Source organism: Pollachius pollachius (assembly GCF_949987615.1).
Source record: "Pollachius pollachius genome assembly, chromosome: 6".
Taxonomy (NCBI): domain Eukaryota; kingdom Metazoa; phylum Chordata; class Actinopteri; order Gadiformes; family Gadidae; genus Pollachius; species Pollachius pollachius.
The window spans coordinates 27,283,493-27,307,492 of NC_136939.1; the positions used below are offsets into that span (position 1 = coordinate 27,283,493).

General features: G+C 48.2%; 1 protein-coding gene across 1 annotated transcript in view; it reads right to left on the minus strand.

The window, feature by feature from the left end:
• LOC307076972 (diacylglycerol kinase zeta-like) overlaps positions 1-24,000 on the minus strand; it is a gene marked incomplete at its 5' end in the record, with an annotated part of 78,481 nt that overhangs the window by 43,435 nt on the left and 11,046 nt on the right. Inside the window, 12 exon segments of the mRNA XM_079738204.1 lie at positions 4,526-4,612; positions 13,049-13,160; positions 13,533-13,606; positions 14,123-14,185; positions 15,032-15,087; positions 15,184-15,262; positions 15,926-16,135; positions 16,615-16,728; positions 17,251-17,311; positions 22,039-22,121; positions 22,708-22,806; positions 23,734-23,805. Of these exon segments, the coding sequence (XP_079594330.1) occupies positions 4,526-4,612; positions 13,049-13,160; positions 13,533-13,606; positions 14,123-14,185; positions 15,032-15,087; positions 15,184-15,262; positions 15,926-16,135; positions 16,615-16,728; positions 17,251-17,311; positions 22,039-22,121; positions 22,708-22,806; positions 23,734-23,805 (1,110 nt within the window).

The window sequence follows — 24,000 nt, forward strand, 5'->3', positions numbered from 1 at the left end:
GGTGGTGTAGGGTGGTGTGGTGGTGTAGGGTGGTGTGGTGGTGTAGGGTGGTGTAGGGTGGTGTGGTGGTGTAGGGTGGTGTGGTGGTGTAGGGTGGTGTAGGGTGGTGTAGGGTGGTGTAGGGTGGTGTGGTGGTGTGGTGGTGTGGTGGTGTGGTGGTGTAGGGTGGTGTGGTGGTGTAGGGTGGTGTGGTGGTGTAGGGTGGTGTAGGGTGGTGTGGTGGTGTAGGGTGGTGTGGTGGTGTAGGGTGGTGTGGTGGTGTGGTGGTGTGGTGGTGTAGGGTGGTGTAGGGTGGTGTGGTGGTGTAGGGTGGTGTGGTGGTGTAGGGTGGTGTGGTGGTGGTGTAGGGTGGTGTGGTGGTGTGGTGGTGTGGTGGTGTAGGGTGGTGTGGTGGTGTAGGGTGGTGTGGTGGTGTAGGGTGGTGTGGTGGTGTGGTGGTGTGGTGGTGTAGGGTGGTGTAGGGTGGTGTGGTGGTGTAGGGTGGTGTGGTGGTGTAGGGTGGTGTAGGGTGGTGTAGGGTGGTGTGGTGGTGTGGTGGTGTGGTGGTGTAGGGTGGTGTGGTGGTGTAGGGTGGTGTGGTGGTGTAGGGTGGTGTAGGGTGGTGTGGTGGTGTAGGGTGGTGTGGTGGTGTAGGGTGGTGTGGTGGTGTAGGGTGGTGTGGTGGTGTGGTGGTGTGGTGGTGTGGTGGTGTGGTGGTGTAGGGTGGTGTGGTGGTGTAGGGTGGTGTGGTGGTGTAGGGTGGTGTAGGGTGGTGTGGTGGTGTAGGGTGGTGTGGTGGTGTAGGGTGGTGTGGTGGTGTAGGGTGGTGTAGGGTGGTGTGGTGGTGTAGGGTGGTGTAGGGTGGTGTGGTGGTGTGGTGGTGTAGGGTGGTGTGGTGGTGTGGTGGTGTGGTGGTGTGGTGGTGTAGGGTGGTGTGGTGGTGTAGGGTGGTGTGGTGGTGTGGTGGTGTAGGGTGGTGTGGTGGTGTAGGGTGGTGTGGTGGTGTAGGGTGGTGTAGGGTGGTGTAGGGTGGTGTGGTGGTGTGGTGGTGTGGTGGTGTAGGGTGGTGTGGTGGTGTAGGGTGGTGTGGTGGTGTGGTGGTGTAGGGTGGTGTAGGGTGGTGTGGTGGTGTGGTGGTGTGGTGGTGTGGTGGTGTAGGGTGGTGTAGGGTGGTGTGGTGGTGTAGGGTGGTGTGGTGGTGTGGTGGTGTGGTGGTGTGGTGGTGTGGTGGTGTAGGGTGGTGTAGGGTGGTGTGGTGGTGTGGTGGTGTAGGGTGGTGTAGGGTGGTGTGGTGGTGTAGGGTGGTGTGGTGGTGTAGGGTGGTGTAGGGTGGTGTAGGGTGGTGTGGTGGTGTGGTGGTGTGGTGGTGTAGGGTGGTGTGGTGGTGTAGGGTGGTGTGGTGGTGTGGTGGTGTAGGGTGGTGTGGTGGTGTAGGGTGGTGTAGGGTGGTGTGGTGGTGTAGGGTGGTGTGGTGGTGTAGGGTGGTGTGGTGGTGTAGGGTGGTGTGGTGGTGTGGTGGTGTGGTGGTGTGGTGGTGTAGGGTGGTGTGGTGGTGTAGGGTGGTGTAGGGTGGTGTGGTGGTGTGGTGGTGTAGGGTGGTGTGGTGGTGTGGTGGTGTAGGGTGGTGTGGTGGTGTGGTGGTGTGGTGGTGTGGTGGTGTGGTGGTGTAGGGTGGTGTGGTGGTGTGGTGGTGTGGTGGTGTAGGGTGGTGTGGTGGTGTAGGGTGGTGTGGTGGTGTGGTGGTGTAGGGTGGTGTAGGGTGGTGTAGGGTGGTGTGGTGGTGTAGGGTGGTGTGGTGGTGTGGTGGTGTGGTGGTGTGGTGGTGTAGGGTGGTGTAGGGTGGTGTGGTGGTGTAGGGTGGTGTGGTGGTGTGGTGGTGTGGTGGTGTGGTGGTGTGGTGGTGTAGGGTGGTGTAGGGTGGTGTAGGGTGGTGTGGTGGTGTAGGGTGGTGTGGTGGTGTGGTGGTGTGGTGGTGTAGGGTGGTGTAGGGTGGTGTGGTGGTGTGGTGGTGTAGGGTGGTGTGGTGGTGTGGTGGTGTGGTGGTGTGGTGGTGTGGTGGTGTAGGGTGGTGTGGTGGTGTGGTGGTGTGGTGGTGTAGGGTGGTGTGGTGGTGTAGGGTGGTGTGGTGGTGTAGGGTGGTGTAGGGTGGTGTGGTGGTGTGGTGGTGTGGTGGTGTAGGGTGGTGTGGTGGTGTAGGGTGGTGTGGTGGTGTAGGGTGGTGTGGTGGTGTGGTGGTGTGGTGGTGTGGTGGTGTAGGGTGGTGTGGTGGTGTAGGGTGGTGTGGTGGTGTGGTGTGGTGGTGTGGTGGTGTGGTGGTGTGGTGGTGTATGGTGGTGTGGTGGTGTAGGGTGGTGTGGTGGTGTAGGGTGGTGTGGTGGTGTGGTGGTGTGGTGGTGTGGTGGTGTAGGGTGGTGTAGGGTGGTGTATGGTGGTGTGGTGGTGTGGTGGTGTGGTGGTGTGGTGGTGTAGGGTGGTGTGGTGGTGTGGTGGTGTGGTGGTGTGGTGGTGTGGTGGTGTAGGGTGGTGTGGTGGTGTGGTGGTGTGGTGGTGTAGGGTGGTGTGGTGGTGTAGGGTGGTGTGGTGGTGTGGTGGTGTGGTGGTGTGGTGGTGTAGGGTGGTGTAGGGTGGTGTAGGGTGGTGTGGTGGTGTAGGGTGGTGTGGTGGTATAGGGTGGTGTAGGGTGGTGTGGTGGTGTAGGGTGGTGTGGTGGTGTGGTGGTGTAGGGTGGTGTGGTGGTGTAGGGTGGTGTGGTGGTATAGGGTGGTGTAGGGTGGTGTGGTGGTGTAGGGTGGTGTGGTGGTGTAGGGTGGTGTGGTGGTGTGGTGGTGTGGTGGTGTAGGGTGGTGCGGGTGGTGTGGTGGTGTAGGGTGGTGTAGGGTGGTGTGGTGGTGTGGTGGTGTGGTGGTATGGTGGTGTAGGGTGGTGTAGGGTGGTGTGGTGGTGTAGGGTGGTGTGGTGGTGTAGGGTGGTGTAGTGGTGTGGTGGTGTAGGGTGGTGTGGTGGTGTGGTGGTGTAGGGTGGTGTGGTGGTGTAGGGTGGTGTGGTGGTGTGGTGGTGTGGTGGTGTAGGGTGGTGTGGTGGTGTGGTGGTGTAGGGTGGTGTAGGGTGGTGTGGTGGTGGTGTAGGGTGGTGTGGTGGTGTAGGGTGGTGTGGTGGTGTAGGGTGGTGTGGTGGTGTAGGGTGGTGTGGTGGTGTGGTGGTGTAGGGTGGTGTAGGGTGGTGTGGTGGTGTAGGGTGGTGTAGGGTGGTGTGGTGGTGTAGGGTGGTGTGGTGGTGTGGTGGTGTAGGGTGGTGTAGGGTGGTGTGGTGGTATAGGGTGGTGTGGTGGTGTGGTGGTGTAGGGTGGTGTGGTGGTGTAGGGTGGTGTGGTGGTGTAGGGTGGTGTAGGGTGGTGTGGTGGTGTAGGGTGGTGTGGTGGTGTAGGGTGGTGTGGTGGTGTAGGGTGGTGTGGTGGTGTGGTGGTGTAGGGTGGTGTGGTGGTGTAGGGTGGTGTAGGGTGGTGTGGTGGTATAGGGTGGTGTGGTGGTGTAGGGTGGTGTGGTGGTGTAGGGTGGTGTAGGGTGGTGTGGTGGTGTGGTGGTGTAGGGTGGTGTGGTGGTGTGGTGGTGTAGGGTGGTGTGGTGGTGTGGTGGTGTAGGGTGGTGTGGTGGTGTAGGGTGGTGTGGTGGTATAGGGTGGTGTAGGGTGGTGTGGTGGTATAGGGTGGTGTGGTGGTGTAGGGTGGTGTGGTGGTGTAGGGTGGTGTGGTGGTATAGGGTGGTGTGGTGGTGTAGGGTGGTGTGGTGGTGTAGGGTGGTGTGGTGGTGTAGGGTGGTGTGGTGGTGTAGGGTGGTGTAGGGTGGTGTGGTGGTATAGGGTGGTGTGGTGGTATAGGGTGGTGTGGTGGTGTGGTGGTGTAGGGTGGTGTGGTGGTGTAGGGTGGTGTAGGGTGGTGTAGGGTGGTGTGGTGGTGTAGGGTGGTGTGGTGGTGTGGTGGTGTAGGGTGGTGTGGTGGTGTAGGGTGGTGTGGTGGTGGTGTGGTGGTGTAGGGTGGTGTGGTGGTGTGGTGGTGTAGGGTGGTGTGGTGGTGTGGTGGTGTAGGGTGGTGTGGTGGTGTGGTGGTGTGGTGGTGTGGTGGTGTAGGGTGGTGTGGTGGTGTAGGGTGGTGTGGTGGTGGTGTGGTGGTGTGGTGGTGTAGGGTGGTGTGGTGGTGTAGGGTGGTGTAGGGTGGTGTGGTGGTGTAGGGTGGTGTAGGGTGGTGTGGTGGTGTGGTGTGGTGGTGTAGGGTGGTGTGGTGGTGGTGTAGGGTGGTGTAGGGTGGTGTGGTGGTGTGGTGGTGTAGGGTGGTGTGGTGGTGTAGGGTGGTGTAGGGTGGTGTGGTGGTGTAGGGTGGTGTAGGGTGGTGTGGTGGTGTGGTGTGGTGGTGTAGGGTGGTGTGGTGGTGTAGGGTGGTGTAGGGTGGTGTGGTGGTGTGGTGGTGTGGTGGTGTGGTGGTGTAGGGTGGTGTGGTGGTGGTGTGGTGGTGTAGGGTGGTGTAGGGTGGTGTAGGGTGGTGTGGGTGGTGTACCTGGACCGGTAGGGGCTTGGTGGTTGTGAGGGTGACCTCTCGACATTGATTCAGCCTCTCACCGTGACCTCCGACCTGCAGCGTGGCCTAGGAGCACAGGGAGGGTCGACCAATCAGAAGGCAGGACATGCAGAGCATAGAGATCTATATAGAAGACGTATAGATCAATACAGAAGACGTATAGATCAATACAGAAGACGTTTAGATCAATATAGAAGGTGTATAGATCAATACAAAACATCAAGAACACATATAGATCAACACAGAAGATCAAGAACACATATAGATCAATACAGAAGATCAAGAACACATATAGATCAACACAGAAGATCAAGAACACAAATAGATCAACACAGAAGATCAAGAACACATATAGATCAATACAGAAGATCAAGAACACATATAGATCAACACAGAAGATCAAGAACACAAATAGATCAACACAGAAGATCAAGAACACATATAGATCAATACAGAAGATCAAGAACGCATATGGCTCAATATATTCACATCATCAATATTCAAGATGTTGTTATTCAACTTTTCCACCGCGGATCATTTGAAATGATTCCCCCTCCCTCTCTTCTCTCTTTATATCGATTCATGTTTTGATGATTTACATTTACTTTTACATTGAGGGCGTTTATCATACGCTTTTATCAAAAGCAACAATAATTCAAGTTGTCAGAAGAAAGAGAAACAACACTATATCTCTGTGGGTACGGTGAGGATGTTCATAGAACCAAGTGCCAAGCACTAACCATCACTAGGTTAACCCATTCCCCGTACACAACAGATAGCTGGGGTAAGATGCCACGTTTGAGCAGAGATATGACGGGCATTTCACTGACTAAACCTCAAAGGGTTAGGTAGGATGACAGGTATGGAGCTGTCAGCAGCTACGAGGGGTGTGTGCGTATGTGTGTGTCTTTGTGTGTGTGTGTTTGTGTGTCTTTTTGTGTGTGTATCTGTGCGTGCAAGTGTTCAGGTGTGTGTTTGTTCGTCTGTTTCATGTGTGTGCATGTGTCTCTGTGTGTCTGTATGTCTGTTTCTATTTGTATGCTTGTGTTTGTGTCTCTGTGTCTGTGTGTTTCTGTGTGTGTGTGTTCGTGTGTGCGTCTGCATGGGTAACCATGGAGATATGTGAGGGGCCGTATGGGACAATATTCAGAATAAGCATGCGCATACACATATGAAACCAAACTCATTCACATACTATACTGAAAACCTGAAAACACATACAAGTGAAAAGCTTTTACATATACAACTGAAACACTCTCACACAACTTGTTACTCTCGTAACAACTAGTGAAACCTTTTACATGGACTTCTGAAATGCTTTCACTCATAAAAAATGTAAAATGTGCTCCTATAAACAGCTACTGAAAACCTCGAGACATGTATGTGAAAGTTTTTCACACATACCGTATTTCCCGCACTATTACACGCACCGGATTATAAAGCGCACCTTCAATGAATGACCTATTTTAGAACTTTTTTCATAAATAGGGCGCACCGGATTATAAGGCGCATAGAAGATACTGCAGTCAAACGTTTGACTGGGGATGCGTTATGCATCCACTAGATGGAGCTGTGCTAATTGTATAGCTCGTCACGCGCAACGCAACTGTGAGGACGAGTTGCTGCATTTAGCAGATATAAAACTGGAACCTTTATGACAAAAAAGTAAAACACAATTACGCAGTTCCAAACCTTAGATTTTTTTAATATCTTGCAAACGTGAATGATACAAAGTAGAGCATCGCACCCTCGAATCTTGTAGTGTGGCCAGTCTTCCGCCCGATTTCCTGGCTCTGTGATCGTATAGTGTGACCTTCCGTGAGTAAGCGCAGTAAAATGCTGTGTGCACTGACTACGATAGCCGTAATGCTGCAAGCGGTGTGGCTTTATCGTAGTCGTAGTGAAACATTTTATTATTATTATTAAATTGTTTTTATTGGTTTTTCATACTGAAACATTTTGACAGAGCGCCGTTTACAACCAGTATGGATCAACCAATTAACCAATTGATCCATATATAAGGCGCTCCGGATTATAAGGCGCACTGTCGTTTTTTGAGAAAATTACCGGCTTTTAAGTGCGCCTTATAGTGCGGAAAATACGGTATGTGTGTGAGGATTTCAGTGAAAATGGAAGGCGTTTGAAGAGGAAGGCACTTCAGTTGAATAGGAAGACGTTTCAGTTGAACAGGAAGACGTTTCAGTTGAACAGGAAGACGTTTCAGTTGAACAGGAAGACGTTTCAGTTGAACAGGAAGACGTTTCAGTTGAACAGGAACGCGTTTCAGTTGAACAGGAAGACGTTTCAGTTGAACAGGAAGACGTTTCAGTTGAACAGGAAGGTGGTTGGTAAATCACTGATGTCTGCTCAACAGCCTACAGGTAGCCTAACCGAAGCAGCCGCATGAGAAGATTGGATATTAGTGTACTGAAGTGTGAAGATCAGGATCTTAAACTACAATGTATGTTCATCTGATCCTCTTTGTTTTTCAAGTCCAAGGTTTATTTTTTGAGGTGTGAGGCAATGGAGATGATGTGGCAAGTTTTTTTTACTGATGCTCTGCACTGCATTGAGTCACTGCAGAGAGAAGAGTCCAACAATTGTGGTCAGGAGAGGCTTTATAGAGTGCTTGATGATCATACACAAAGTCTATCTGCATTTCTTGCTGCTGTGTCCAGATATGATCCTCATAATAGGGATGTCAGTAACCTACTCGGATCATTGTATAGATGCTTTCGCAACTTGCTGCAGGGACATGAGGCCAGACAGATGTCCACTGATGTGACCAACCATCTGATACCCCCCCAATAACCTTGACTGGCCACTCAGGTCGGCCCCGATACCCCATAGCCGCCGAACAGATTTTGCACTGTGTGTCCATTGGCATGACATGGCAGAGAATTGCATCATGCTTTGGAATCGGTCGTAGAACCCTCTACCGACACAGGCAAACTCTGAGAGTTGAGCCATGAAGATATGCAGTAGTCAAATGCAGAACTGAACAGCCTTGTGACCAACATACTTCAGAACCCTCCAAATGCAGGTGAAGCATATGTACTTGGAAGTCTAAGATCACGTGGCATAAGGGTTCAGCGTTGGCGGGTCAGACAGAGCCTGCATCAAGTGGATCCCATTGGGCGTTCATTTAGACGTCGTCATGCTATACGCCGAAGGGTCTATAGTGTTCAGGCCCCCAACCAGTTATGGTAAGTTCACATGGTGGAAGAATGATTCAGATCCTTTACTTAGGTAAAAGTACTAATACTACACTGAAAATACTCCACTACAAGTAAAACATGCAAAACCTTACTTAAGTAAAAGTATTACCAGCAAAATGTACTTGCATAAAAAGTGAAAGTACTCATTGTGCAGTATAATTTAGTGTTTTACTATTATATGATGTTTTTGGAATTATATTACTGCTGCATTATGTTGTATTGTACTGTTGTAGATGGACAATAATGCTGATTCTGATCTCCCAACAGGCAACCACAAGCTGGTTAGGTGGCGGATGGTCATGCATGGCTGTGTTCATGGCTTCAGCCGGACAATTATATACTTGCGGTGCTTATCTAACAACAGAGCCTTAAGTGTCTTGTCATTGTTTGTAGAGGGAGTCGAGAACTTTGGTTTGACCTTAAGAGTCAGATGTGATCACGCTATGGAAAATATACATGTTGCGCGTTTTATGTTGAGAAGAAGTGGATTAAACTGTGTTATTATAGGTGTTTCAGTACACAACCAAAGAATTGAGAGACTATGGGCTGAAGTCAATAGAGTTGTATCTAGACACATTTATAAACATATTTTTGTTCATGGAGGAACACGGTATACTAGATTCATTGAATGAGACAAAAAAGTCTATCTTTTTTGTCTGCATTATGTGTATTTACCAAGAATTGAACGGGCAGTAACATAATTCATCAACCAGTGGAACAACCATGGCCTCTCCACACAAGGGGGCCGACACCTCCTTAGCTGTGGCATACTGGTGTCAAACAGCGTAGGAATTCATCCAGTTGTAAATGACATCTTTGATGTTGATAACCATTATGGCATTGATGAAGAAGGGCCATTGCCTGAACTTCAAACCAAAAATAATGTAATTATTTCAGACAATGACATAACCATTAATGAGACCACAATGAACTTTATTCAACAAGTGAATCCACTTGAAAATGATGGGAACCATGGGATAAATGTTTTTTCCTCACATCTACATTTGTTCCAGTGACAAGCAAGTTATGTTAAGTTTTCTTTACAACTTAGTTGGACCTTAGCCTTAAAATAGAAAACATTTTTTTGTTTTAATTAATATTATGAAGTAAATGCTGGCTGCACAATGTAACTTTGTTGATATGAAACAGTATGATAACGAGACAACCAATTTTCTTAACTGGTTTTAAAACTGGAAATATAAAATGCATCATGAGGCAATACTCACTCAAAAAAAAAATTGTAGCAAATGGCAATATCATTTTAAGGTAAAGTGTGCATTCAGAAATGGAACTAAAACTGTCTTTAACTTTTTTCAAAGACACACTGACTGAGATATATTCATGCCCTGCCAAACCAATATGTGTTTCCTAACGCAAAGTCAAACTTCTCCTTAAACAGATGTATGACACATGTAGTGGCAACTTGATGCAGTTAACACATGTGTTGATCATCGGGAACATTGGTGTACAGGAGAAGTTGTCATCTCCTTTATGAATGAACTGGACAGAGGAAGCTGGGGAAAAGCCAGTAGGTGGTACCACAGACGCTCCAGTCGCAAAGGGCAATATCTTCTGTAGTTTGGATGGTCCTTCTTCTTCTTATATAAAAACAGAAAAACATAATTGGTAGTTGGTCTAAATCAAGTGTACATGACAACATCTAAGCTAAATACTAAACCATAACATCTGCTGATACTGAATAAACCGTCCAATAAGAGTATTTTACTTCTCAAAACCAAAGCATCAAAAAAATTAATAACTAATGAATTTGTAACACACCTTTCATCTTTCAACAATCTCAAAGTGCTACGTGACAATAATACAATAAGAGAATGAAGACGTTTAAGCTATAATGTTTTTGTGATATAGCTATGTTTTCTAAAAGAAAGAAAAGATAGATGCACAGTAAACTGTAAATTACCGTCTGCATCCTGGAGATAGTCTCTCCAGAAGGTAACAACTGTCTCCTCAGCAGTTCTGTTGTTCCCCAATCCATGATGGATTGGGGAGTAGTATTATGTCCTTGTTGAAATGGTTATGCTGCTGTGCCCTAGCTCTGAAATACGAATGTACTACATGAAAACAGCCTTCAAATTGCATTTATTGTTTGTTTTATCACAAATTCAGTAGTAGCCAAAACACAATTAAAATAACTACTCGCGTTGTGTACTGATAGGGACTCTGGAAGTAGGGGTGATGCAGCCTCTGATGAGAGGCTGCAATTGCCCTTTATTTCGCAGAACATTAAATGTTCTTTCAATTTTAAATAGGCTAATTCAAATTGTAAATATTTCATTTACTGTTAAGTAGTAGAAGCAAAATGTGCTGTCTTTGTAAATGATGAAAAGGCATACAAACAAACGCAACGTGACGCAAATAACTTCAGTCACAGCTTGTGGCAGTGCGCTCCCTCATGCGCTTTTAATTAATGATCGGGCTATAATAAGACCACGTTGACTATGTAATCGCGGACAAAAGGGGACATTTCATAGTGGATTTTGAAAACCGGGACATTTTAGCGTCCCAACAGGCTTTTGCTGGGACTCGGGACACGCAACTCAAAATCGGGACTGTCCCGGTAAAACCGGGACGTCTGGTCACCCTAAGTTAAACTTGGAAACATATGAAAGATAATTTGAAATTCCTACAAATTACCTTTTTCTCCGTGTGCCTGATGTCCATCCGCCGAAGCACTGCTGGCTTCATAATGTGGTGCACATTCTCTCATGACTGGAGCTGCACCTGGCAGTGGCAAGCTGCTACGCCGGCGGGATGGGAACAGTGACGCTAGCTGACTGTCCGTGTCCACACATGGCATTACAACATTTAGTTGCTGCCCGATTGTTGTGGCATTCGACAGGGTTCTGATGGTCTCCGCTGAGGCCAATATATTGTTGAGTAATGCAGCTGCTTCTGATGGGCTACCTGTAGGCTGTTGTTGAGCAGACATCAGTGTAGCGCCTGTGTCTGTAGCATGTCTGTCGATTATTTGTCTGAATTGTGCGCTTTTTTTTTTTCAACCACTTTCCGTTTCAACTGAAACGCCTTCCGTTTTCACTGAAATGCCTTCCATTTTCACTGAAATGCCTTCCGTTTCAACTGAAACGCCTTCCGTTTTCACTGAAACGCCTTCCGTTTTCGCTGAAACGCCTTCCGTTTCCACTGAAACGCCTTCCGTTTTCACTGAAACGTCTTCCGTTTTCGCTGAAATGCCTTCCGTTTCAACTGAAACGCCTTCCGTTTTCACTGAAACGCCTTCCGTTTCCACTGAAACGCCTTCCGTTTTCACTGAAACGTCTTCCGTTTTCGCTGAAATGCCTTCCGTTTTCGCTGAAATGCCTTCCGTTTCAACTGAAACGCCTTCCGTTTTCACTGAAATCCTCACACACGTACTGGTGAAAAGCATTGACATACACAACTGAAACACTCTCACATAAACAACTGAAAAATGATACGGTAACATACATAACTGAAAAGCTTGCATAAAAACTAGTGAAACCTTTTACATGGACTAATGAAATGCTTTAACACATACTAGTAAAATATTCTCATAGACACAGCTGAAAAATGTCCTAACCCTCATAGAGATAAGCTTGAGTACAGAGGAGAGAGACAGACAGCGATGGAGGAAGAGAGCCTCCCTCTCCTCACCTCAGCTCCAGTCAACGGTTTGTACAGTAAACACACATCACTCACCCTCTCATCCTCCCTCCCAACTCCTGTGTGTGTCTGTTTATGTGTGTGTGTGTGTGTATGTATGTGTGTGTGTGTGTGTGTGTTTGTGTCTGTGTGTGTGTGTTACTTTCTCATCCTCCCTCCTAAGTTCTATGTGTGTCTGTGTGTGTTACTTTCTCATCCTCCCTCCCAAGTTCTGTGTGTGTCTGTGTGCTTGTGTGTGTGTGTGTGTTTCTGTGCGTGTCTGTGTGTGTGTGTGTGTTACCTTCTCATCCTCCCTCCTAAATTAAGGCCCAATCCCATTTTCCCCCCCTTACCCCATTCCCTTACCCCTCCCCCTTGTTTTTGTAGGGGTAGGGCTGTCCCAATTCTCATTTGGGTTAAGGGCTAGGGCCAAGACGTAGGGCTACGTAGCCCTTGAAATGAAGCTTCCAAAGGACCACACTTTAAAGGGAGGGCTTTGAGGAAAAGCCAGCCATCAAATTTGGCAGCTGTCATGAATCCTTTTTCTTTGTTTTTCTGAGCCCTTTTACTTTTTTATATTATTATTATTATTATTATTATAATTATTATTATTATTATTATTACTACTAGTTGTTATCATTCGGAAACATGGATACTCTTGGCCTCTGTTGGCAGAGCAGTCCGCGAGCTTCAAGCGATGATGTCGCGACGTATGGAGGGGTGTCTCATTTCTTCGGGGAACGTTTTACCCCTCTGTATTGAGGGGCAAGGGGAAGAGGAAGGGGTGGAACTGGGATTGGGCCCAAGTTTCCACCGTTCCTCTTCGGGCTAGTGGGCGTGTCTTGGAGCACCATGGTTCACACACACACACACACACATACACACACACATTCACCCATTCACCCATTTATACATTCACCCTTATAATCACAGATTCATACAAAAATTCAACCATTCACCCTCACATTCACCCCCGTTCATACACAAATTCAACTATGCACCCATTCCCACTCCGACGGCGGAGTTGACCCCTCAGGGCGACAGCCAGCTGGTCAGGAGTAGTCAGGGTGAGGCGTCTCGCTCAGGACACATCCACACTCAGCTAGGAGCCGGGGATTGAACTAGTTCAGGGTACCAGCCAACTCACTCTGCCTCCTGGGCTGAACCAACCCCAGAGATCACACAAAGAGAAAGTTTGAATTAATCATTTCTGACGCCAACAGAGGCGCTGACGGTTTGACTTTTAGTTTTCAGAACGAGGCGAAGTTTGCTTTTAAACCCGGTTACACTCTCTCTCTCTGAAGCCTGGGTACCGACCGCGGTAACCATGGTAACCTTTCCTCCACTAGAGCCGAGATCAGGGGACGGGGAGAGAGGCGGCGGTGTTGTTGCCATGGCAGTGGGGGTTGGGGGGGGGGGAGTACCCAGAGACAGTCACAGGACAGAGAGTGAGACAATCATCTGACAGAGAGTGAGACAACCAGAGGACATGGAGTGAGACAACCAGAGGACAGAGAGTGAGACAGCCAGAGGAAATATAGTGAGAGAACCAGAATCCAGAGAGTGAGACAAACATAAACTAGAGTGTTCGGCAATAAGAGGACAGAGAGTGAAACAGTCAGATCAGGCGTGTCGTCATGGTTACCAGGGACGTCATGGTGAAGCCGATGACCTCAAGGTAGCCGTCGTCGTGTCGTTGGGGTTCGAAGTCGCGGTGGTCGCCGGGGTTACCCCAGGGGGTGGTGCCCGCGCAGTACCTAGAGGGGGGGGAGGAGCACAGCATCGCCACGTCACCATGGCAGCAGCAGCATCCTTCACTCACACTGGACCACGGAGATAGCTAGGTGTGGCTCTGCTGCCATCTTGAGGTCAGAAGTGGAAAAGCATCAAAGCATCATTTGTATCATTCACACATTCACCCGTTCACTCACACATTCACCAATTCATACACACACAATCACCCATTCACACACACATTCAACCATTCAGAGAGAGGGAGAGAGACAGAGAAAGAGACACAAAGAGAGAGTGTGTTTGTTTAAATTTGTGTGTGTGTGTGTGTGTGTGTGTGTGTGTGTGTGTGTGTGTGTGTGTGTGTGTGTGTGTGTGTGTGTGTGTCTCTCTCTCACTTGGGGATGTTGAGGAAGACCAGACACTGGAGTTTAAGATCCTGGATCTTAGAGGTCAGGTCAACACCATCACACTGGAGAGAGCCAGAGACAGAGAGAGAGAGAGAGAGACAGAGACAGAGACAGAGACAGAGACAGAGAGAGAGAGAGGGAGAGACAGAGACAGAGAGAGGGAGAGAGAGAGAGAGAGAGAGAGAGACAGAGACAGGGAGAGGGAGAGGGAGAGGGAGAGAGAGACAGAGAGACAGAGAGACAGAGACAGAGACAGAGACAGAGACAGAGACAGAGACAGAGAGAGAGAGACACAGAGACAGAGACAAAGAGAGAGAGAGAGAGAGAGAGAGAGAGAGAGAGACAGAGGGAGAGATAATCAGATAGCGAGACAAACATAGGACAAATAGTGAGACAATCAGAGCCCAGAGAGTCAGATAATCATAAAGAGGGGGTAACAGAGAGTGAGACAAAAATACAACATAGAGTAAGACAATCTTAGGGCAGAGAGTGATACAATCTGATAGTTAGACAATCATAGGACAGAGAGTGGGATAAACAGAGTGTGAGACAAACAGAGAGTAAGACAGAGTACTCACCACCACTTTGATGTGCTTGGACAGGTCCTTGGCACTGCCCATCAGGAAGTCAGAGAAGGCGGTCTGCAGACCAGACGTAGAGCATGAGTCTAGAGCAGGGGTCTCAAACAGGCTCTCTAACTCTATCTACTAGTGGACCCCTCTAAGAGACATCTGAGATGAGTACCCCCTTCAAGTGAATATAGACTATATACATAGATCTATAGAGTACATATAGAGACTTATAGAGTTTATATAGGGATCTATAGAGTATATATAGAGACTTATAGAGTTTATATAGAGATCTATAGAGTATATATAGAGACTTATAGAGTTTATATAGAGATCTATAGCGTTTGTATAGATCTAAAGAGTATATATAGAGACTAATAGAGTTTATATAGAGATCTATAGCGTTTATATAGAGATCTATAGAGTATATATACAGACTTAAAGAGGTTATATAGAGAATTACAGAGTATATATAAAGATCTATAGTTTATATAGAGATCTATAGAGTGTATATAGAGATCTATACAGTGTATATAGAGATCTATAGAGTTTATATAGAGATCTATAGAGTTTATATAGCGATCTATACAGTGTATATAGAGATCTATACAGTGTATATAGAGATCTATAGTTTATATAGAGATCTACAGAGTGTATATAGAGATCTATACAGTGTATATAGAGATCTATAGTTTATATAGAGTATATACACGTGGATCTATAGTTTATATTGATTATATATTTAAGTATAGAGAATGTACAGAGTAGGGATAGCATATAACTAATTAAGAGTGAAACTCACCCCTGTATATAGAGTATAAAGTATATATAGAGTATGTAGATCTACAGAGTATAGAGTGGAACTCCCCCTTGTATATAGAGTATATCTAGATCTATAGAGTATAGAGTGAAACTCACCCCTGCATAGAACATCTTGTTCCTGAAGCGACTGTTGAACTTCTCAGGGTTGGCCTCTGAAACAGAAACACAGGAGAACATGAACCTGAAGAACCAGGAGAACCAGTAGAAGCAACAGGACCAGTAGAACCAGCAGGACCAGTAGAACCTACCTCGGGACTCGTGGAACTCCAGGGTGACGTGGGCGTCGAAGCCCAGGCTGAAGTAGTTGTTGAACACGTCCATGGGGAGCTGTGGAGGGAGACATAATCCATTCATTAAGATCTACATTTTCATCCATTCATAAAAGGTAGTCCTTCATCAATTTATAAAGCCGTACTCGTTAATACATTCATAAAGCTGTACTTTTTAATACATTCATAAAGCAGTGTTCATTCACCTTTCCATAGAGCGGTGTTCATTCACCCCTTCATAAAACGGTACTCATTCAACCCTTCGTAAAGCTGTACCCCCCATTCACCCATTCATAAAGATGTACCCCTCATTCACCCCTTCATAGAGCTGTACTTATTAACCCCTTCATAAAGCGATGTTCATTCACCCCTTCATAGAGCTGTACTTATTAACCCCTTCATAAAGCGATGTTCACTCAGCCCTTCATAGAGCGGTACTCATTCACCCCTTCATAGAGCTGCGGCCATTCACCCCTTTACAGAGCGGTGGCCATTCACCGCTTCATAGAGCGGTGGTCATTCACCCCTTTATAGAGCGGTGGCCATTCACCCCTTCATAGAGCTGCACTCTTCAACCCCTTCATAGAGCGGTGGCCATTCACCCCTTTACAGAGCGGTGGCCATTCACCGCTTCATAGAGCGGTGGTCATTCACCCCTTCACAAAGCAGTCATCATTCACCCCGTCATAGAGCAGTGGTGTTAACTCAACCCTTCACCCACCTTGTCGGCCTGCTGCTCTTCAGGGTCCCCGCCCACCGGGCCCCCGTTGGGCCCCGCCCCCCCCTGGCTGGGCCCCGCCCCCCCGTGGCTAGGCCCCGCCTCCATGCGGCTAGGCCCCGCCTCCATGCGGAGGTTCCAGCGGTCAAGCTGCACCACCAGCCCGTCCTCCACGTGGGACAGGATCTTAGAGACCGGCTCGTCTGTGTAGCCCTGGATGAGAGGGTGAGGGGGTGGTAAAAAACAGTGGCCCAATGACACTGACATTCGCCAATTCACTCACACGTTCACCACTTCATTCACATATTCACCCCTTCACAAACACATACATTCACACACACCCATTCGTTCACACACAGATTCACCCATTCACACACGTTTACCCATTGACAGATACACAATCATCCATACATACTCATTCATACACACATTCACACACACACAAACACCAAATTCACACACACATTCACACACGTTCACCCGTTTACCCGACACATACAAAGTCACCCATATATACACTCATTCACCCATGCATTGAATCAATCAGCAATTAACACACCCATTCACCCATTCATACAGCAGCCCGCTGGTCAGGAGCAGCCAGGGTGGGGGGTCTCGGGGACACCTCCTCACTCCAACCAGCGACCTTCCATGTGTGTGAACGAGGTGTGGAGAGAGAGTGTGTGTCTCACCCCTCCCCAGTTGAGGGTCCGGGCGAGGTCGTTCCCCGTCCCGAGGGGCAGGATGGCAACCGGCGGGGGAGGACTCACCTCCAGCTCATCAAGACAGGACAGGATCCAACCCACCTGGAGAGTGATGGGTGATTGGTGTCAATCAAAGTGACACCAGACTACCAGCATGAAGAGAGCCAGTCCTGGTCCATTAGGTGACTGTGAGTGTGAATGGGTGAATGTGGCTGTGAATGAGTGCATGGATGGGTGGATGTGTGTATGGACGGGTGAATCTGTGTGTGAATGGGTGAATCTGTGTGTGAATGGCTGAATGAGTATTTGAATGTGTATGTGAATGAGTGTATGGATTGGTGAATGTGTGTGTGAATGGGTGATTGTGTATTTGAATGTGTATGTGAATGAGTGGATTGGTGAATGTGTGTGTGAATGGGTGAATGTGTGAATGAGTATTTGAATGTGTATGTGAATGAGTGTATGGATTGGTGAATGTGTGTGAATGGGTGAATGTGTGTTTGAATGGGTGAATGAGTGTGTGAATGTGTGTGTGAATGGGTGTGTGAATGGGTGTGTGAATGGGTGAATATGTGTGTGAATGGGTGATTTGTTTGTGAATGGGTGAATGTGTGGGGTACTCACCGTCCCGTCTCCCCCACAGGCCAGGATCCTCAGGTTTGGCACCTTACGGTAGAGCTCCAGTCTGGAGGACACACAGACACACACACACACACACAGACACACACACACACACACACACACACGCACAGTCAGGCGTCTCGCTCAGGGACACCTCGACACTCCAGGGATCGAACCAGCAGCCTTCAGGTTACCAGTCCACCCGCTGAACCACCTGAGCTCAGCCGACCCACTTCAAACAAACAAATGCATCAAACATCTAAAAAGGTACGTGTTCTGTGTTTCAATCTCCAAACACTGTTTGAATGTGTGTGTGAGGGCCATTGTGAATAATGAATGGGTTCTCTGAAGTCGTTGGCCTGTAGCTCCTCTCTCCAGAACAACATCCCTGACCCAATATACCGGGAAAACTCCTGGTTTAATGAGGTGGAGCTCTGAGCTACACCTCGCTTTATAGAGAGACTCCATCTTTAAAGAGAGACCCTATCTCCATCTTTAGAGAGAGACCCTATCTCCTCCTTTAGAGAGAGAGACCCTATCTCCTCCTTTAAAGAGAGACCCTATCTCCATCTCCTCCTTTAGAGAGAGAGAGAGACCCTATCTCAATCTTTAGAGAGAGAGACCCTCTCTCCATCTTTAGAGAGAGAGACCCTATCTCCTCCTTTAAAGAGAGACCCTATCTCCATCTTTAGAGAGAGAGACCCTATCTCCTCCTTTAGAGAGAGAGACCCTATCTTCTCCTTTAGAGAGACCCTATCTCCATCTTTAGAGAGAGAGACCCTATCTTCTCCTTTAGAGAGAGACCCTCTCTCCATCTTTAGAGAGAGAGACCCTATCTCCTCCTTTAGAGAGAGACCCTCTCTCCATCTTTATAGAGAGAGACCCTATCTTCTCCTTTAGAGAGAGACCCTATCTCCTCCTTTAGAGAGAGAGACCCTATCTTCTCCTTTAGAGAGACCCTATCTCCATCTCCTCCTTTAGAGAGAGACCCTATCGTCTCCTTTAGAGAGAGACCCTATCTCCTCCTTTAGAGAGAGAGACCCTATCTTCTCCTTTAGAGAGACCCTATCTTCTCCTTTAGAGAGAGACCCTATCTCCTCCTTTAGAGAGAGATACCCTATCTTCTCCTTTAGAGAGACCCTATCTCCATCTTTAGAGAGAGAGACCCTATCTCCTCCTTTAGAGAGAGAGACCCTATCTTCTCCTTTAGAGAGACCCTATCTCCATCTTCTCCTTTAGAGAGAGACCCTATCTCCTCCTTTAGAGAGAGAGACCCTATCTTCTCCTTTAGAGAGACCCTATCTCCATCTTTAGAGAGAGAGACCCTATCTCCTCCTTTAGAGAGAGAGACCCTATCTTCTCCTTTAGAGAGACCCTATCTCCATCTCCTCCTTTAGAGAAAGACCCTATCTCCTCCTCTAGAGAGAGACCCTATCTCCTCCTTTAGAGAGAGACCCTATCTCCTCCTTTAGAGAGACCCTATCTCCATCTTTAGAGAAAGACCCTATCTCCCCCTTTAGAGAGAGACCCTATCTCCTCCTTTAGAGAGAGAGACCCTATCTTCTCCTTTAGAGAGAGACCATATCTCCATCTCCTGCTCCTTTAGAGAGAGAGACCCTATCTCCTCCTTTAGAGAGAGACCCTATCTCCATCTCCTGCTCCTTTAGAGAGAGAGACCCTATCTCCTCCTTTAGAGAGAGACCCTATCTCCATATCCTGCTCCTTTAGAGAGAGAGACCCTATCTCCCTTTAGAGAGAGACCTATCTCCATCTCCTCCTTTAGAGAGAGACCCTATCTTCTCCTTTAGAGAGAGACCCTATCTCCTCCTATAGAGAGAGAGACCCTATCTCCTCCTTTAGAGAGACCCTCTCTCCATCTTTAGAGAGAGACCCTATCTCCTCCTTTAGAGAGAGACCCTCTCTCCATCTTTAGAGAGAGACCCTATCTCCTCCTTTAGAGAGAGAGACCCTATCACCTCCTTTAGAGAGACCCTATCTCCTCCTTTAGAGAGAGACCCTATCTCCATCTTTAGAGAGAGACCCTATCTCCTCATTTAGAGAGAGAGACCCTATCTCCTCCTTTAGAGAGAGAGACCCTATCTCCTCCTTTAGAGAGAGACCCTATCTCCTCCTTTAGAGAGAGACCCTATCTCCTCCTTTAGAGAGAGAGACCCTATCTCCTCCTTTAGAGAGAGACCCTATCTCCTCCTTTAGAGAGAGAGACCCTAGCTCCTCCTTTAGAGAGACCCTATCTCCTCCTTTAGAGAGACCCTATCTCCTCCTTTAGAGAGAGAGACCCTAGCTCCTCCTTTAGAGAGACCCTATCGCCGCCTTTAGAGAGAGACCCTATCTCCTCCTTTAGAGAGACCCTATCTCCTCCTTTAGAGAGAGACCCTATCTCCGTCTCCTCCTCCTTTAGAGAGAGACCCTATCTCCGTCTCCTCCTCCTTTAGTGAGAGACCCTATCTCCATCTTTAGAGAGAGAGACCCTCTCTCCATCTTTAGAGAGAGACCCTATCTCCTCCTTTAGAGAGAGACCCTATCTCCACCTTTAGAGAGAGAGACCCCTCTCCATCTTTAGAGAGAGACTCTATCTCCATCTCATCCTTTAGAGAGAGACCCTCTCTCCATCTCCTCTTTCAAAGAGAGAGACCATCTCTCCATCTTTAGAGAGAGACCCTCTCTAAATCTTTAGAGAGAGAGAGACCCTATCTCCTCCTTTAGAGAGACCCCCTCTCCATCTTTAGAGAGAGACCCTATCTCCTCCTTTAGAGAGAGACCCTATCTCCTCCTTTAGAGAGAGAGACCCCTCTCCGTCTTTAGAGAGAGACCCTATCTCCTCCTTTAGAGAGAGAGACCCTATCTCCTCCTTTAGAGAGAGAGACCCTATCTCCTCCTTTAGAGAGACCCTATCTCCATCTCCACCTTTAGAGAGAGACCCCATCTCCTCCTTTAAAGAGAGACCCTATCTCCTCCTTTAGAGAGAGACCCTATCTCCTCCTTTAGAGAGAGACCCTATCTCCATCTTTAGAGAGAGAGACCCTATCTTCTCCTTTAGAGAGAGACCCTATCTCCATCTCCTGCTCCTTTAGAGAGAGAGACCCTATCTCCTCCTTTAGAGAGAGACCCTATCTCCATCTCCTGCTCCTTTAGAGAGAGAGACCCTATCTTCTCCTTTAGAGAGAGACCCTTTCTCCATCTCCTGCTCCTTTAGAGAGAGACCCTATCTCCTCCTTTAGAGAAAGACCCTATCTCCTCCTCTAGAGAGAGACCCTATCTCCTCCTTTAGAGAGAGACCCTATCTACTCCTTTAGAGAGAGAGACCCTATCTCCTCCTTTAGAGAGGGACCCTATCTCCATCTTTAGAGAGAGACCCTATCTCCTCCTTTAGAGAGACTCTATCTCCTCCTTTAGAGAGAGACCCTCTCTCCATCTTTAGAGAGAGACCCTATATCCTCCTTTAGAGAGAGAGACCCTATCACCTCCTTTAGAGAGAGACCCTATCTCCTCCTTTAGAGAGAGACCCTCTCTCCATCTTTAGAGAGAGACCCTATCTCCTCCTTTAGAGAGAGAAACCCTATCTTCTCCTTTAGAGAGAGACCCTATCTCCTCCTTTAGAGAGAGACCCTATCTCCTCCTTTAGAGAGAGAGACACCCTATCTCCTCCTTTAGAGAGAGACACCCTATCTCCTCCTTTAGAGAGAGAGACCCTAGCTCCTCCTTTAGAGAGACCCTATCTCCGCCTTTAGAGAGAGACCCTATCTCCGTCTCCTCCTCCTTTAGAGAGAGACCCTATCTCCTCCTTTAGAGAGAGACCCTATCTCCATCTTTAGAGAGAGAGACCCTATCTTCTCCTTTAGAGAGAGACCCTATCTCCATCTTTAGAGAGAGAGACCCTATCTCCATCTTTAGAGAGAGAGACCCTATCTTCTCCTTTAGAGAGAGACCCTATCTCCATCTTTAGAGAGAGAGACCCTATCTTCTCCTTTAGAGAGAGACCCTATCTCCATCTTTAGAGAGAGAGACCCTATCTTCTCCTTTAGAGAGAGACCCTATCTCCATCTTTAGAGAGAGAGACCCTATCTTCTCCTTTAGAGAGAGACCCTATCTCCGTCTCCTCCTCCTTTAGAGAGAGAGACCCTCTCTCCATCTTTTGAGACAGAGAGAGCGAGAGAGAGAATTAGGATTGGCCTGTGGTCCCGGAAGAACAGTTTGAAGAAGAATTAACTATCCGAAGAGAAAGTGTGGATTCTACGTTTAAACCTGTACTGAGGTCTGTGAGTCTGAAGCCATCCCTCGTGGTCAGAATTCAACAAGCACGCGTGCCTTTGTGCGTGTGCGCATGTTTGTACGTGTGACTGTGTATGCTTGTCTGACTGAGTCAGTACCTGTATATGTGTGAGTGAGTGAGTGAGTGAGTGAGTGAGTGAGTGAGTGAGTGAGTGAGTGAGTGAGTGAGTGAGTGAGTGTGTGAGTGAGTGAGTGAGTGAGTGAGTGAGTGAGTGAGTGAGTGAGTGAGTGAGTGAGTGAGTGAGTGAGTGAGTGAGTGAGAGAGAGTGAGTGAGTGAGTGAGTGAGTGAGTGAGTGAGTGAGTGAGTGAGAGAGTGAGAGAGAGAGAGTGAGTGAGTGAGTGAGTGAGAGAGTGAGAGAGTGAGTGAGTAGTGAGTGAGTGAGTGAGTGAGTGAGTGAGTGAGTGAGTGAGTAGTGAGTGAGTGAGTGAGTGAGTGAGTAGTGAGTGAGTGAGAGAGTGAGTGAGTGAGTGAGTAGTGAGTGAGTGAGTGAGTCCCCTACCCCTCCTTGGGTCCCCCCTGGCTCAGGTCGAACACCTGTCGTGGGTTGAGGTACCACATCAACGACTGCATGATCTTAGTGCCCTGAGACGCAAAAACACAAACACATACATAGTTAGTTAGTATATATAGCTTGTATAGTTATAGTAATATGGTTCTACGTCCTACCTGATTCTATAAAACCTGCCTCTATAGGTCCTACCTTGTTCTCTAGGTTCTAGGTTGTTAATGGTTCTATAGGTTCTAGATGGTTCTAGGTCCCACCTGGTTCTACATAACCTGGTTCTATAGTTTCTAGATGGTTCTATATGTTACCTGGTTCTATAGATCCTACCTGGTTCTATATGACCTGGTTCTACAGGTTCTAGATGGTTCTATATGTTACCTTGTTCTATATAACCTGGTTCTAAGTGTTACCTGGTTCTATAGCTTCTAGATGGTTCTATATGTTACCTGGTTCTATAGATCCTACCTGGATCTATATGACCTGGTTCTACGTGTTAACTGGTTCTATAGGTTCTAGATGGTTCTATATGTTACCTTGTTCTATATAACCTGGTTCTAAGTGTTACCTGGTTCTATAGCTTCTAGATGGTTCTATATGACCTGGTTCTACGTGTTAACTGGTTCTATAGGTTCTAGATGGTTCTATATGTTACATTGATGTTACCTGGTTCCCTCCACTCTTGGGGTTGACGAAGACGAGCAGAGGCTTCATCAGAGGGGAGGGGATTGGTCGGATGACGAAGGGCCGCCAGGACCGCCCCTCCTGGAGAGAGAGAGCACAGTGTTCATCACCTATGAGTGGGTGAATGTCCAAACACAGTCTGTGACATGGTAAGGGCATTTGAAGGCTGTGTTAATGATTAGGCCCGTGTTGGTGACAGGGTGAGGCCCGTGTTGGTGACAGGGTGAGGGCCGTGTTGGTGACAGGGTGAGGCCCGTGTTGGTGACAGGGTGAGGCCCGTGTTGGTGACAGGGTGAGGGCCGTGTTGGTGACAGGGTGAGGCCCGTGTTGGTGACAGGGTGAGGCCCGTGTTGGTGACAGGGTGAGGGCTGTGATATGACAGGGTGAGGCCCGTGTTGGTGACAGGGTGAGGCCCGTGTTGGTGACAGGGTGAGGGCCGTGTTGGTGACAGGGTGAGGCCCGTGTTGGTGACAGGGTGAGGGCCGTGTTGGTGACAGGGTGAGGCCCGTGTCGGTGAAAGGGTGAGGGCCGTGTTGGTGACAGGGTGAGGGTCACCGTCGGTGGCAGGGTGAGGGCTGTGATATGACAGGGTGAGGGCCGTGTCGGTGAAAGAGTGAGGGCCGTGTCGTTGACAGGGTGAGGGCTGTGATATGACAGGGTGAGGGCTGTGATATGAAAGGGTGAGGGCTGTGATATGACAGGGTGAGGGCTGTGATGAGGGCCGTGTCTGTGACAGGGTGAGGGCTGTGTGGATGACAGGGTGATGGCTTCGTTATGACAGGGTGAGGGCCGTGTCGTTGACAGGGTGAGGGCTGTGATATGACAGGGTGAGGGTCGTGTCAGTGACAGGGTGAGGGCCGCGCTATGACAGGATGAGGGCTCTGATATGACAGGGTGAGGGCTGTGTTGAGGGCCATCTCGGTGACAGGGTGAGGGCTGTAATATGACAGGGTGAGGGCCGAGTCGGTGACAGGGTGAGGGCCACGTTATGACAGGATAAGGACTGACCTCCATTCCCTTCTTGCTGCTCTTTCGTTTGAAGGAGGTCCTCTTCTTCTTCTTGTTGGCCTTGGTGGATGCCTGATGACAGAGTGAACACATGAATATTATGAACACATGAACGCATAATGATTTCAATCCAAATTTGACCTTGAATTTGAATTTACACACTTTCTGAGCAGGATAGATTATAAGGTTATTATACTTATTTAACATTAGATATTTAAGGATAGGGGTAAGGGTTATTAAGTGTTCAACTACAGCGTCCGGTCGATT